This window comes from Triticum aestivum, chromosome 6A (assembly GCF_018294505.1).
Source record: "Triticum aestivum cultivar Chinese Spring chromosome 6A, IWGSC CS RefSeq v2.1, whole genome shotgun sequence".
Lineage (NCBI taxonomy): Eukaryota > Viridiplantae > Streptophyta > Magnoliopsida > Poales > Poaceae > Triticum > Triticum aestivum.
The window spans coordinates 143,333,893-143,349,978 of NC_057809.1; the positions used below are offsets into that span (position 1 = coordinate 143,333,893).

The 16,086-nt window shown below is 51.9% G+C and overlaps 1 protein-coding gene across 3 annotated transcripts; it reads right to left on the bottom strand.

Moving 5' to 3' along the window:
- Window positions 1-11,315: 11,315 nt before the first annotated feature.
- On the bottom strand, window positions 11,316-14,931 carry LOC123132526 (F-box protein At4g00755). 3 transcript variants are annotated; one of them, XR_006464810.1, is made up of 7 exons: window positions 14,718-14,931; window positions 14,225-14,632; window positions 13,826-14,004; window positions 13,419-13,537; window positions 12,228-12,789; window positions 11,924-12,078; window positions 11,316-11,775 (listed from the first exon to the last, which is right to left on the bottom strand). XR_006464810.1 is itself a non-coding variant. In XM_044552346.1 (6 exons), the coding sequence occupies exons 1-6, from the start codon at window positions 14,851-14,853 to the stop codon at window positions 12,435-12,437; spliced, it is 1,161 nt and encodes a 386-aa protein (XP_044408281.1). In that variant the 5' UTR covers window positions 14,854-14,931; the 3' UTR covers window positions 12,169-12,434. The 3 variants fall into 3 exon arrangements, 2 of the variants coding, with proteins under 2 accessions (XP_044408281.1, XP_044408280.1); XM_044552346.1 differs by lacking the exons at window positions 11,316-11,775; window positions 11,924-12,078 and having other exon boundaries at window positions 12,169-12,502; window positions 12,539-12,789; XM_044552345.1 differs by lacking the exons at window positions 11,316-11,775; window positions 11,924-12,078 and having other exon boundaries at window positions 12,169-12,789.
- Between the last annotated feature and the right edge of the window lie 1,155 nt (window positions 14,932-16,086).

The window sequence follows — 16,086 nt, forward strand, 5'->3', positions numbered from 1 at the left end:
CGCATGGGCCTATTGGGGCTGGTGCCCTTGGCCCATGTAGGCCAAGGCGCACCCCCTACAGCCCATGTGGCCCCCCGGGGCAGGTGGCCCCACCCGGTGGGCCCCCGGGACCCTTCTGGTGGTCCCGGTACAATACGGATAACCCCGAAACTTGTCCCGATGGCCGAAACAGCACTTCCTATATATAATTCTTTACCTCCGGACCATTCCGGAACTCCTCGTGACGTCCGGGATCTCATCCGGGACTCCGAACAACATTCGGGTTACTGCATATACATATCCCTACAACCCTAGCGTCACCGAACCTTAAGTGTGTAGACCCTACGGGTTCGGGAGATATGTAGACATGACCGAGACGACTCTCCGGTCAATAACCAACAGCGGGATCTGGATACCCATGTTGGCTCCCACATACTCCACGATGATCTCATCGGATGAACCACGATGTCGAGGACTCAAGCAACCCCGTATACAATTCCCTTTGTCAATCGATATGTTACTTGCCCGAGATTCGATCGTCGGTATCCCAATACCTCGTTCAATCTCGTTACCGGCAAGTCACTTTACTCATACCGTAATGCATGATCCCGTGACCAGACACTTGGTCACTTTGAGCTCATAATGATGATGCATTACCGAGTGGGCCCAGAGATACCTCTCCGTCATACGGAGTGACAAATCCCAGTCTCGATCCGTGTCAACCCAACAGACACTTTCGGAGATACCTGTAGTGCACCTTTATAGTCATCCAGTTACGTTGTGACGTTTGGTACACCCAAAGCACTCCTACGGTATCCGGGAGTTACACGATCTCATGGTCAAAGGAAAAGATACTTGACATTGGAAAAGCTCTAGCAAACGAACTACACGATCTTGCGCTATGCTTAGGATTGGGTCTTGTCCATCACATCATTCTCCTGATGATGTGATCCCGTTATCAATGACATCCAATGTCCATAGCCAGGAAACCATGACTATCTGTTGATCAACGAGCTAGTCAACTAGAGGCTTACTAGGGACATATTATGGTCTATGTATTCACACGTGTATTACGATTTCCGGATAATACAGTTATAGCATGAATAAAGACAATTATCATGAACAAAGAAATATAATAATAATACTTCTATTATTGCCTCTAGGGCATATTTCCAACAGCAAGCAGAGACTCAGACAAGTCACGAAGAAAGAATAAAACTTTGAAGACAGAATACTTACGTGGAGACCAATGGCGGCTTCTTCACTTCCTTACGAAAGCGGATGGCCTTCGCGGCTGCCTCGTCCCGCCGGGTCGCCGCAGCCAAGCCCTTGGGCTTCTTTGGCCGACTACCGAACAAGGTCGGCACGGCCCTGCGCTTCTTCCCGCCGCCTGGAGCGCCCGGCGCGGCAGAAGAGCCCGCGCCAGGCTGGCTGGCTCCTGGCCGATGGTGAGGGGCAATTTCCCCCTCGGCGCTGTCTTCAGGCCAGTCGACGAAGGTAGCCGAAGGCCTGAAGTCACCTGCTGTCCCTCCTCCTCCCTCGGCGTCGTCTTCCAGAGCCGCCGCCCCCAGATCGGGGTCGTCGACGTCACTCTCCGCCCGGTCGGCGACGAACTCACGGGCCGGCCCCGAGGTGCCGGCTGGTGGATGAAGGGGATTCTAACCAAAGCCGACTGGTCAAAACAAAACTCGGCAAGAAGAAGACAATCTAAAGAAAGAAAAGAGAGGCGACTCACCACGGGCGGGGGGTTGGCGCGGGAGTACGGCTCCTTGCCGAATTGCCAGTCCTCCGGGAGCCTGCTGTCCGAGAGGTAGTTCACCATGAGGGCCACCTCTTCGTGAGGCATGTCCTTGGTGCACATCCGACTCGGGTCGCGGCGCCCACTCATCTGGCTTATCATGTGAGGGCGGCCTTGAAGTGCGAGAACTCGGTGCGAGACGAAAGCGGCCAGCAGGTCCGGACCAGTCAGACCCTCCGACCGCGTCAGCACTCGGAGTCGCGTGATGGCGCCAGCTCCCGCAGGCGTCAGCGACTTGGCCCGGTACGACCAGTTGGGCAGTCTCCCAGCCGGCGGGCCGGCTTCGAAAGCTGGTAGATTGACCCAGTCGCCCCTCGTGGCGACGTTCCTGACGTAGAAGTAGGATCTCTACCACATCTTCACCGACTTTATCAGCGAGATGGAGGGGAAGGGGTTGTCGGCTCCTGACCTTCACACGACGATGAAGGTGCCGCAATGAGCCGGCACGCCCGCGGCCCGGGTGCCGAGCTTGGAGAAGAAGAACTCCCCCCAGAGCTCGAGGGTGGGGAGGACTCCGAGGAAGCCTTCGCACAAGGCCACGAAGGCGGACAGCAGCACCACTGTGTTGGGGGTGAGGTGGTGCGGCTGGAGGCCGTAGAACTCCAAAAAAGACTGGAAAAAGCTGCTCGCCGGCAGCCCCAGCCCGCGCAGGCAGTGCGAGCGGAAGATGACCCGCTCGCCCTCCTGCGGGGCGAGGGAAATCTCCCCCTCCGGCGCAAGACGCACCTGCACGCGATCCTCGCCAGGAAGCTGACGGGTCCGGCGGAGGAACTCAATGTGGTCTTCGTGAACCTCGGAACCGTCCCAAGTGCCGGAACGCACTGGGGGAGGCGCGGCAGCGGAGGAGGAACTCATCGCGAGCTATCACCGCGGCGTTCGCCGGAGCTTGGGCGTGCGGCGGAGCAAGGAGGAGAGCGAGGGGCAGCAAGGAGGAGGAGAGCGAGGAGCAGCAAGGAGGAAGAGAGCGAGGGGTAGTGGGAAGGAGGGGCGCGCGTGCCCCCTCTTCCCCCTACTTATAGCCCCGTGGGCTGCGAAGCCGAGGGGGCGAACGTGGGGATTTACTGCGCCTACAACCCCACGACCCCCATGATCCACGTAAAGTTACTGCGCGCAGTAACTCCACGGGAATCCCAACCGTCCACCGGGGCCGCAGCGGATTCACTCGGGCGCCGAGGCGCGGTAGTGGCGGACCCTGCCTGTGGGCCTGTCCTGTCGCGCGCGTGGACTGGCAGGACGGCCTAGCCACGTGCCCCCGCATGACAGGCCACGAACGTGCGGCGACCTGGAGGCTTCGCTAGCACGCCACTTAAAATCCCGTCGCGGCGTTCGAGATACCAAGCAAGTCGAAATTGAGTGAAGTCCGAGTTGAGCAAGTCCGACTCCTTCTAGACGGCCCGACAGAAGTCAATCAAGACCATGTGTTGAGCACCCGGAAAGAGAAACTGCTGAGGCTTCTCGGCCGATCGTCCGTGGCGCCTCACCAGCTTCGGGGACTACTGTCGGAGTAATGGGCCACGGGTAGGCTAACCCAAGTCCCATGACCTTTCAGGACATCGGGGCAGGCTGCGCCCCTCAAGACCCCAGGACGAAGAGCCGTCTCCTGAGGAGTCAACGGCAGGGCGGCCGACTGCCCGCTCACGGCCGAGTTCCAGGGACGACTTCCAGAGAAGCCGGCTTTGGGGAGTCGGCCGGCGACTCCAACAAACCCACGACCTCATCGAAGGGGACGACACAGGGGCGTGGCTACAGTGAAGCCCACTCCCCGCCCCTTACCAAGGGCAGGCATGGCCATAGCACGCCGTACCCGGGAAGATCTCCGTGCGGTGTGGCACTGTTGCCCGGCCGGCCCTGACATCAGCACCACAGTACCAAGTCCTGCTCCCACGACGGCTTGTCTGTACGGCCTGGAGGCAGCAGGGCCCACTAGTCAGTGAGACATCAGGAGACGGCGGGAGAACCGCCAGTCGGACCTGTCGGGAGTCGGCCCGGGGGAGTCGGCCGAACCCTCCCCCGGGGCCCACGCGCCATTAATCAAGATGAGATGGGGAGTGGCCACGGTGATCGCCCGCCAGGCGGCGGGGCTGTTGCCACGACCCCATGACCAAGCCTGCGTCATCAGAAACACGGCTACAATAATCAGCGGCCGGCAAGACCCGCCCGCGGCGGACGCGGCCTGTCGGCTCCGTACCAGACCAGTCGGCGGGGCCCACCAGTCGGCGGGCCCCAGCAGTCGGCGGAGAAGTCGGAGGTCGGAGGCACTAACGGCGGGGCCCGCGCCCAGTCGAGTTATCATTGTACCCCTGGGGGTAGGCCTATATAAACCCCCCAGGGCACCCATGTAATGGGTTGGATCCCGGTAGTTCTAGACCATACCAGATAGAAGGAGAGAGCTAGCCTTGCCCTCTTCTACCACTAGAAACAGCTCAAGGAGCGACGGTGTAAACACTTGGCTATAGTGATCATGCGGAGACCCGGCAGAGCAGCAGTAGGGGTATTATCTCCCCGGAGAGCCCCGAAGCTGGGTAAGATTTGCCGGCGAGCATGTCTTCGCCTCATTCCGTTTCCAGGCACCGGCGACGTTCTACTCGCCCCCACCATGATAAGCCATCCATTGGCATATGTCGCACCAAACCCCCGACAAGAGCGCTATCTCCGAACGGAGGAGCACATTGCGGCCCTCGCAGCAGAGGCGCAAAGCAGCCTCTTACGGCAATCCACTAGTTCGGCATTTATGGACCCGAACACATTCAAGCGCGCCTGGAGTAATTGGCAACAGGACCGGCTGGCACGTTCCGAGCTCGCATAGCAATGCGACCCCCACCCCGGCCCAAGCCAAACGGCGAACTTCGTGCCACGCGTACATAATTACGCATTAAAAATACCATGGGCACAGGCGGAGAGGGGGGCATGACTACGGCACGCCCCAAGACGTGGCTTAAACCGCACTAGGGGCTTCCCGTTTTGTTATTTTTCTCTTTTCAAGACTTTAATCTCTGGAAACCCTGTCCGGCAGCATGATTGCCGAACATATGATGCAGCAACCAAGAAGGCAGAAAGCTGCGTCACACCACAGAACTCCCAGGTGGATTACGATAACAAGTGTAATACTTGCTTTAATACTATTCTTTAGCTCGCCCTTGGAGGGGACATAGTCCTACTTTTTGCTTATTGCACTACCTGTATCATTTTGCTTTAACGCACCTTTTTGAATAAACAATGCATAGCATTAATACTATTATTGCATTTTTCTTTATATATATATATATGTGTTTATTCATGACACCCAGCACCCGTACAATCTGGTACGGCCAATACGCTAGGGGCTTAAGCATACCCCACAATATGGCGTGAGAAGTCCGAACACTTTCAACAGTGCGGCACCCCGAACTTATAGCATTATATGCATCAGCTCCGAATCATGTCTTGGGTCAATAGTTGGGTTTGCCCGGCTCCCATGTTTTGGTACCTTACGTTCCGCTATATCGTCTAAGGTAGCACTGGAAGAACTACTGCGATTGTGCCCCGGTTCTGTTGGGCTAAGCACCTCAGTAAAGAAAGCTAAAACTAACTGTCATGATAAGGCGAGAGACGGGTCGCTGTTCGAGAGGTTTTCAAGTCCTTAAAGACTTATGACGCTTAGAGCGAGGAGTCGGCCCTGTCCGGCTTAAGGCGTGTATCGCGCCCCGAATTCGGTCTTCTGAACACTAGGGGCTTCGCCGAAATTTAAAATTATAGAATTATATGGCTAAGTGAGAGTGATAACGCATTATAGTCTGATTGCCTTGTTCGTTGTGCTGAGCACCTCCCTCGAAGGACCCAAAAATGGCAACAAGAGTGCTCAGGTTTATCCCGAACACCCCAGCACTCGTGGCATGGGGGCAGAAGCCGACGACTAGCCATCTCTCAGATTTGATAAACAGCCGAACAGAAGGTAATATTTTAAATTCAAACAAGCGTTGCATAGCGCATATGAACAAGTTTTCATGAATACAGGATTACACGAGCGGGTTTACTCAAATATTATATCTTTGGTACACTCGTCCGCTACAAGACGGGCACCCTTCAGGACACCCTCATAGTACATCTCGGGGTGGCGATGCTCCTTGCCCTCCGGCGGCCCTTCCTTGATCAGCTTCACGGTGTCTAGCTTGGCCCATTGCACCTTCACACGGGCGAAAGCCCGGCGTGCACCTTCAATGCAAACGGACCGCTTGATGACTTCCAGCCGTGGGCAGGCATCCACAAGCCGCCTCACCAGGCCGAAGTAGCTGTTGGGAAGGGCGTCGCCAGGCCACATCCGGACTATAAAGCCCTTCATGGCCTGTTCGGCCGCCTTGTGTAGCTCGACCAGCTGCTTTAGCTGGTCGCTTATAGGCACCGGGTGTTTGGTCCCAGTATACTGAGACCAGAATAGCTTCTCCATTGAGCTTCCCTCCTCGGCCCAGTAAAATTTCGCAGCATCCGATACGCTGCGGGGGAAATATGCGAATGCTCCTGGAGAGCTCCGGATTCGGGTAAGTAACAGGTAATTTACTTTCACATGCTTGCTTTGCATATAGAATGCCTTACCCGTCGCTATCTTCTTCATCGCATCAATCTCCTGGAGGGCCTTTTGGGCTTCGGCCTTGACACTATTTGCACTCTCAAGGGTCGTGGCAAGCTCGGACTCTCGCGTCTTCAAGTCAAGCTCTAGCGCCTCGTGCTTCGTCACGAGAGCGTGGAGCTCTTGATGCACCTCACCCACCCATGCCTCATGCCTTTCCCACTCGGTGTGCTCCTTGGCCGCTTTGTCTTCGGCCTCGGACAGCGCTTGCTTCAGGGTCGCCACCTCGGTCGTGGCCCCTGGCAAATTTACGATGATCCTGTCATTTTGCAATCGTATTCTTTTTATATATATCCATAGACTAGGTACTACTTACCTTTGTTCTCCTCGAGCTGCCTCTTGGCAAGGCCGAGCTCTTCCTTGGACCCTTTGAGGTCCTGCTTCAGTGCGGCGACCTCTGCAGTCAGTGCGGCAGAGGCCAACAGCGAAGCCTGCATACGCATATAGACATACTTATAGTAGACTCCTGTGATATTGTTTGATCCTCTGTTCGGCTTTTCTTTGTGAACACCGAACAGAGCATCAGGGGCTACTGTCTATGCGGTAATATTTTTCCTATATTTCAAAAACTTACCTCAAAGCCTGTTAGAAGGCTGGCACAGGCTTCAGTCAGTCCGCTCTTGGCGGACTGAACCTTCTGGACTACCGCACTCATAATAGTGCAGTGCTCCTCATCGATGGAAGCGCTGCGAAGCGCTCCCAACAGATTGTCCGGTGCCTCTGGATGGACAGAGGTCACTGGCACAGGCGTCTTGCCCCTCTTGGAAGGAGGTCGCCTGCCCGAGTTCGGAACCACTGGAGGTTCCGGCGCGGTGTTCGGCTGAGGGCCGAACTCGGAGCCCTCAGGAGCCTTGCTCCTTCTGCTCCCGGAGTCCGGAAGGTCGCCTTGAGGCGCCTCCGGGATTGTCTCCCTCGACCCGGTGCCTCTTAAGACAACACCTCGGCGTTGTCCGTAGGGCCGGGGGAGGTAGCGGTCGGAAGTGGATCACTATCCATATCCGACGAGCCCAGGGAGCCGTCCGACGAGGCTACATCGATACTATCCCGGGGCGGTCTGCATAATCACAATTCGGTGTTAGGGGAAGCAGTGCGGCAAAGGAATGCTATGAGTTACTCTGGTATCCGAGTACTTACGACTTCGCTAGGGGCTTGGCCCTGGGCAGCCACTCGTCTTCGCCTTCGGCGGCGGTGGTGGAACTGTTCGGAAGGAGAGTCCTTCCCTTCTTGGACCCTTCGGCCCCCCCAGTTGGGGCGGCCTTCCTTTTCTTGTCTCCCCCGGCTGGAGGGGGAGCGTCTTCATCTTCCTCCTCGTCTTTGTGGGAGGAGTGCGCCGAGGAGTCATCCGACGATGAGTCCGATATCACCTGGCGCCGGGAACTCTTTCGGGTTCCCTTGGCCTTCTTGGTCTTCTCCGGCACCGTGTAAGGTGCCGGAGTCAGCATCTCCGTCAGGAGAGCATCCGCAGTGTCTTCGGGCAGAGAGGCCGGACAGTTAATCTGCCCCGATGTTTCCACCCAGTCCTGTCAAAGGCATGGGAGCTCAAACCTTGCACATGGTTAAGTAATGGGAAGTAAATATCCTACTGATGTATAGAACTCACCAAACGCGCTAGGCGCTTTGCGCTTAGCCCGCGGTCCTCGGCGAGAGAGGGAGGGACCTCGGCGCCCTTGAACATCACCCTCCAGATGTCCTTGTGCGTCGTATCGAAGAGCTCGCTCAGAGTCTGGTGCTGAGCCGGGTCGAACTCCCACAAGTTCAAATCCCGTTGTTGACACGGGGGGATCCGGCGGATGAGCATGACCTGGACTATGTTGACAAGCTTGAGCTTCTTCCTTGCCATACTCCGGATATATTTCTGGAGTCCGTCCAGCTCCATCGACGAACCCCACGACAAGCCCTTCTCTTTCCAGGAAGTGAGCCGTGTAGGGAATCCGGATCGAAACTCGGGGGCCGCCGGCATTTTGGTGTCGCGTGGCTCGGTGATGTAGAACCAGGCCGACTGCCACCCCTTTATGGTCTCCACGAAGGAGCCCTCAAGCCATGTGACATTGGGCATCTTGCCCACCATGGCTCCGCCGCATTCTGCTTGCTTGCCTCCCACCACCTTCGGCTTGATGTTAAAGCTCTTCAGCCACAGGCCGAAGTGGGGCCGGACGCGAAGGAAAGCCTCACAGACAACGATGAACGCCGAAATGTTGAGGATGAAGTTCGGGGCCAGATCATGAAAGTCCAGCCCGTAGTAGAACATGAGACCACGGACGAATGGATGAAGGGGAAACCCCAGTCTGCTTAGGAAGTGGTGAAGGAAAACTACCCTTTCATGAGGTTCCGGGGTAGGGACGATCTGCCCCGCAGCAGGCAGCCGATGCGCGATATTCGCGGGCAGGTATCCGGCGCCGCGCAACTTTTTGATGTGCCCCTCCGTAACGGAGGAAGCCAACCATTTGCCCCCCGCTCCGAACATGTTTGGAGAAGGTTGAGGGGAAGGATGTGGACTTGGGCGTTGGAGCTCGAGTGCGCAAGAACGGATGGGCAAGGAGGAAGAAGGCGTGGGTAGAAGAAGGTTAAACCTTATCCCTTTATAAGGGCGGCCGAAACCATGCGCCCCCACTAGCCTGGTAAAACTCGCTTATTCCCCAAGCACCGTAATCGATGGCGCGGTTGGTTACCCACGCCCGTATTGATGAGAATCCCGTAATAAGGGGGACACAATCCCTGCTTTGACAAGACGTGTCAGGAAACTGCCTCGCGTTATGTGCGAAGCTAGTTAAAGGAAACGGTTCGAATAATCACCGGGCCATGACATAACGTCATGTTGCCGAAACATGTCAGCAGATCAGATTTGTGGAAATATTATTCTCTCTACGGTGGTATGTGGAACTTATTTTGCAGGGTCGGACACTATCCTTGTATTCAAATTCATCCGGGGTGTATTCGAAGGAGGAACCCGCCTTGCAATGCCGAAGACAATACTGCGCGTCGGACTCGTCATCATTGAAGCCTGGTTCAGGGGCTATTGAGGGAGTCTGGAATTAGGGGGTCTCCGGACAGCCGGACTCTATCCTTTGGCCGGACTGTTGGACTATGAAGATACAAGATTAAAGACTTCGCCTCATGTCCGAATGGGACTCTACTTGGCGTGGAAGGCAAGCTAGGCAGTACGGATATGGATATCTCCTTCTTTGTAACCAACCTTGTGTAACCCTAGCCCCCTCAGGTGCCTATATAAACCGGATGGTTTTAGTCCATAGGACAAAATACAATCATACCATAGGCTAGCTTCTAGGGTTTAGCCTCTCCGATCTTGTGGTAGATCAACTCTTGTAATACTCATATCATCAAGAATAAATCAAGCAGGACGTAGGGTTTTACCTCCATCAAGAGGGCCCGAACCTGGGTAAAACATCGTGTTTCCTGCCTCCTGTTACCATCCGCCTTAAACGCACATTTCGGGACCCCCTACCTGAGATCCGCCGGTTTTGACACTGACACCGACCCACACCGTCGCGACGAAGACGCAGTCCGCCTCGTCTGTGGGAGACATGGTGTCGGCGGCGGCGACTTGCCAGGCGGAGAACGTCGCCCGCAAGTTGCGGCGACGCCGACAGCGAGAGAGGGAGGCGACGACACAGGAAGGTTCAGACGTGGTGGAGCAGCTGTCTCCTCCGCGGCAAGGGTAGCCGCGGCTCGGATGCAGTCGGAGGAGGCGGCCCGGATGCAGGCGGAGCAGGCAGTCCGGGTGCAGGCAGAGCAGGACGCATCCCGCCTGAAGCAGGACGCCTTCTGCTCGGAGCAGGCGCCGAGCCAGTGATCCGAAGCCATCCTCACGCTCGGACATTGATTTCATTTTGCCATATCCGGTTTGTTGAACTATGATTTGCTTTGCTTTGTTTCAAACTCTAGCATTTGGACAATTTGTATCGTATGATCGACGTGCATGAATTGTATGGATTTGAGAATCAATGGATTTGAGAATCAGAATTTGCGGTATGTGGATGTGCAGCGCAACATTTGAGAGGTGCCCGATCAGTACCCGCGGATGCGTCCGGACGCCTCCACAGAGTGTTTGAGAGGCCGGATTTGACAAGTCCGGCTGTAGATGCTCTAAAGCCTGGCTGTGAGTTCTCCGTCACATGGAACGAACCTTCGATGTTGGCTTAATTTGTTCTCTGGTGAAATGGGCTTCGTGAGCGCGGATGATTAGGGATGAGAAATTGTTGTGTGGAGAGTTGGCGAAATTGGCAATAGGAATGTCACAGCACTCTAGACTCTTTAGAGTGGTGGCTTTATCTGCCACCGGACGTACGTAATATCTCAACACGCAAATCGTAAATTCATGTTGGGCGGCCAATTCATGTTGGGCAAGGGCCACACCGCAGCCTATATAGCAGTGTGTTCCAACCCAACAGGAAACACCTTTTGTGTTCTACAGTGCATAAAAGAGTCACTCTTCATCACTCAACTAGCACAGTATAAATTCGGTAGATGTTTTGCAAGCAGGCTGCAGCGTGTGCCTCCTTAAACACTGCTCCAAAATTAAGTTAGATACAGTAACCGAGCTTGTCAGCATTGTTCAAGAAGGCAAGCACGATAAACTGTCGTCGTTGCATTATTCCTACACTCTCCGTCCCATAATATATGAGCGCTTTTGACACTCATTAGTGTCAAAAGCGCTCTTATATTATATATGGGACGGAGGGAGTATCATTTAGGTGCCCTGTGCAACAGAAGGAAGCGTTCCTACAAAATTAAAACCCTCTCCATTCACCATGATCCGCACGCCTTCCAGAATTGCCAGCAGCAGAGAGCGAACAGCAGGTGCAGTACGGCATCAGCAGCGCGCAGATAGGTAAACTGTGGAATTGGCAAGATCTGCCATTGTGGGACGCAATACAGATTGCAAATAGAAGAAATGGCAAGATATACTACAATGGAATCCGGTAACTGTAATATAATTAAAGGCTTTGCAGATTCTACCATGACTGAACTGGGCACTGAAATGCTAATGATATCTCTGGTTAAACTATGCCTGAAGAACAACAAACACCAGCATTTCCAGGTTTACGCCTCACAGCATGATAATGCAAATGTTCGGCGGCCAGAGCCAGGACTAATTCAGAAAAGATGAAGGTGATACTTTCAAGGCAAACTGGCGCCACATTTATCTGTAGTATGCATATGAGACAGTGACTCTTCACTAAGAAACTAACCTTATTTTTTGGGGAAAGATGATATGGAGAAGTTATAGAAGGAAATATCCGTCTCATGTATGAAGAAAGCTTCAGTTTGGGCCGTCCATGATGAAGCATAAATGTGATGGAGCACTTCCCTGGTTCATACTCGGATAAAAGGATATCCTTGTGTGATAGATAGTGGCCATGCGAGTTATTTTCCTCTGCCATGTTGACATTCACATGCAAACTAAGGTTTTTGAAATGTTAAATATATATCTAAAGGGACTGGTTGTGGACATGCAACGCCAGATTACGATCCAAGCATGCACAAATATGGAAATCCAATCTATAGTCTCGTTCAAGACTTACCAGGATACCAACATGGTGATTGATGGCATAATGACCCATGCTTCTCAGATGCCATGGTCTTGCGGCCACATCAACACATCAAGGTTCCACCCGGTAATCCCCAAAGGTTCCATAAGCCTGAGTCCCAGGCAAGCTCAAAGGGTAAACGCTCAATGCTGGAGATGCAACTCCACGACGATTAGAATGCATTCAGCATATATATACAGTAAGTCTACAATATCATGAATTCATAGTGTGCCATAAGATTCAGTAATCCATCCGCAAACGGCATTTATTTGAAGAGTAATATATGACAAATACTCACCACTAAACAAAAACACAAGAGAAAACACGAGCAAGCTTGAGCAGAGTTGCAGACCGTAAGAGCAACTTGTCTCGATCAGGTCCTCTAGGTTCGAGAACAGAGGCTTCAGAAATGTTTGCAACAAAGGCTTGCAGAGTTCAGAGGTGTTCACTAAACTACAAAGAGTAAAACCACGGCAGAGTTGTAGCTGCAGTCCAGCACGCAAATCTACTCAAGATAATCATCGTCTGAGATGCCACCTACATCATCCTCATGATCATCGTCTGAGATGCCACCTACATCATCTTCATGATCATCGTCTGAGATGCCACCTACATCATGCATGTAATGTACAGGCTCCAAAAGTGCACTCACTACTACTGCTCTGTGATTCATCTGCCTGTATCTACCAACAAGATAGTGCCACTCCGGCGAGTCTTTGGTATCATCTTGCAAAAAGTCATCGATGGATAGGTCTTTGGCACCCGGTAAGTACTTGAGGATTGAATAACCTTCAGGATCCGAGATTTCAACCATGAAAAGTGGTGAGAGTGAACGCCCCATCACTTCAGCATGGCAAACGCTGTTACATGCAAAAGGGAGAAAAGATACCGATGTTTCAGCATTTCTAATTTACATCATTTCGGGTTTACAAGGCTCATACGCATTTTGAGGCCAACTTTGACCAGCAATTTCACTACCAAAATATTAGTCATATGCCATAATAAATGTATCATCGAATTTGCATTCCAAAAAAGATTTAACGATATAATTTTTATGGCACACAACTCATATACTATTGGTCTAATTGACAGTCAAAATAAATCTCAAAATGCATGCAGGCCTTGTAAACCTAAAAGGAGCGAGTATGCGAGGAGGAGGACCTAAATTGAGCAAACTTTACTACAGGATTCAGATTAACACTTTATAATATTATGCAAGAAACTGACAAGTGCATCTTCTAAATGCTACAGTACAAGCACCACAAAAACATATATGCACCATGATGAAGTGTGAGGACAAAGTTGCAGACAATCATTATTTAATAGAAATAAGTTCCTGACGTGCACAAATTCATTCTTCATGGTGCAGTGAACGAGTATTAAGCTTTGCATTTCCACTAGCAGCCTGAGACTGGAGTTACATCAAGCCTCTGAATTTGGATCATCATGCCATTTTTTGCAAAAGCTAATCATGCCATATTCAACTTACCATATGTAGTACCTATCATCTGCTTCTTGTTTCTGTACTCTGCCCAAGAGTTCAATCATCACCACACCACCAATGCAAAGGACGGGGCGTGGGAGCTTGAAGGATTGTAGTTCGTTTTTCTATCACACCACAAATAGATGGTATCATAAGGTCATCGCTATATCCAATATCAACCAACATGCTAATTTGCTAGAGCATGGCTAGGAGAACTAAAAAGATTACATCATATTAGTGGATCTCGTAATCACAAACTACTGACTCATTGTTTGTCCTAAACATGAGAAATTCTGGCAAAGTGGAGTATAAGAGTTCTTTGACTGAAAAAAGTAACTATGCAAAGTCTCATGGTAGAATTTTCCCATCGATCTGTAGATATATGTCAACAATAAAAGGATGCACCAACTTACCTGTAACATAGGGAACTCTGGCGAAGTGTAAGTCCACATGTATTTTTCATCAGCATTTACCATCTTATTCTCATAATCATCCATTACAAACGTCTCTGATCCTCGCGGAAGCTTGTAATGGCCCATCCGAAATCGCACCACCTTTGAAGAGTATATAGGGTCACCATCCTGAAAAAAGGCTGGCAATTCGAAGCAAGGGGGCATATGAATACTATCGATCAATCACCTGACAGGAAATCTAACCAAGACAGAAATTTGCAGTGCCTTGGGATCCTCAACTAATTTGGGACTATATTTAACCTAATCAATCAAGCAAACAAGTAATGGTGTGCACTATGAAAGAGGTCGAGCAATCTCATTACAATACCACACAGGCTAAATCAATCAATAATAACGCGCCTTGGTACGGCCGCACCCGAATCTCATCGACAATGCAGATGTCAGAGTTGAGCCTGTAGGTAAGGCTCTCCGGCGCCTCCGGGTCGTCCGCCCCGCCGCTCGACCAATAGGACGGGCGGAAATTGATAATCTCCTCCTCGTCGAGGGTGTTTTCCATGGTCTCTGCTGGGAAGTCGTCGGTGCTGGAGGCCCCGATGCAGTCCAAGATGCATTCCGCGGAGGGCTTGGCGGCGGAGTCGGAGACGTAGGCGCCGGCGAGGTTGGAGTATATCCTGTAGTCCCTCTCGTGGCCTGATTCATGGGCGGCGGTTGAAGGCGGCGATCTGGCCACCTCTGCCGCCGCGGCGACGGTGGCGACCTCGGGGCACAGCCGCAGGCAAAGGCTCTTGCTCAAGCCGCTCTCGACCACTGCGTAGAGGAGGGGAAATCAGGGCGCGGCGATGGTATATATTAGAATCGACATCCATCGGAGAGGAGGGCGAGAATCGCTCACCGCATCTGCGCCAGGTTCTGGAGACAGCGGCGGCGCGGACGAGGTCGGCGGGGTGGTCAAGGCGGCCGAAGACGCATGCTGAGACGTCAGGGCCGATCCACTCCAGCAGGTCCGCGCTGCAGCACTCCTCCGCCATGGCGGTTCCTTTCTTCCCGGGGGAAGAAGCGATGGAGAAGTACAACAAGTTTTCGAGGAAGAGAAGAAGGTGGGGACGATAAGGGGATCTTTTTTTTCTATTTATTAGATTCCTTTTTTACTATTACTAGTAAAAAACAATTTGGTAGATGTCTTAGGGCATGTACAATGGTTGATAAGACAGTCTTATCTTAAGTCTTGCATGTAATTTAGAGATGACAAAAGAATATGTGTACAATGGATTATATCTTAGCCTTATCTTCAATAACTAGCAATTCCTTAAAACATGGTGAGACAAATTGTGCTAAGAGATCATCTCTTGTCTTATCTTAAATAAGAGAAGACAAGCCTTTTCTTATGAGTTCTCTCTCCTCCACCTCATCATTTATTCTACGTGGCACTCCTAAGATAACATCATTGTACATGCCCTTATCCGTTTACTTCACCTTCATCTTTGGAACCGCCATAGACACAAAGAGCAGCAAGCAAACTCTTTTCAAATCCCCACTACCCTACAGGCTGCAATCCAGTCTCGTCCAATCCTGCTTGTACTCCCTATTTGTCAATCTCTATCAAGTTGGATTAATTTTTCATTGAAGAAAAATACAGATACTCACATAGACGCATCATTCATATTCACGTGCACCCTATTCAGAGCATCTTCATGAAAAGAGTCGGCGTTTATTAAAATTGATGAAATCATCACACTCTGACTTTTTATTAACTGGATGAGCGCCTACCACTAAAAGAAAATTTAGATTAAATTTTCTAATCCGGCAATCCTCATTATTCAAATCTTGCAATGTTGGATGATCTGTTGTGTTCGCTATATGTTTATATCCTCCGCCTCTATACACGATGCTCAATCCCTATCGTCGCGCTCGCTCATAATCGCCACACCTAAAAAACTGCAAAAGAGGAACATGGTGCAGATAATATACTTCTCTGCTCCTTCTTCAGTCACACACAAGTCATGCAGCCTGGTTTATTTTATTTTGAGAGAATTGCATGACGTCCTCGGCACGATGGCCTCACGTTGAGCTCACTTTCTCTAGTGAGGACTACAAGCATCCTCATGACAAAGGCAGTTGCTCACTGTGTTTTGCCTCGGTCTTTTTTTTGAAAACACTTCTAATCTGTTCATTCATGTGCATAGACCACCTAGCGACAAGTACAAGCACTAAAGCGAGCCAAAGGCCCACCATGTCATCGCCCCTCTGATGTCGCTTGAAGC

Coding starts and splice junctions, on each gene's coding strand:
- LOC123132526 (XM_044552345.1), bottom strand. CDS start 14,853: ATGGCGGAGGAGTGCTGCAGCGCGGACCTGCTGGAGTGGATCGGCCCT. Junction 14,633..14,717: donor CAGAACCTGGCGCAGATGCG/GTGAGCGATTCT, acceptor TCCTCTACGCAG/TGGTCGAGAGCGGCTTGAGC. Junction 14,005..14,224: donor TCGGGTGCGGCCGTACCAAG/GCGCGTTATTAT, acceptor TCGAATTGCCAG/CCTTTTTTCAGGATGGTGAC.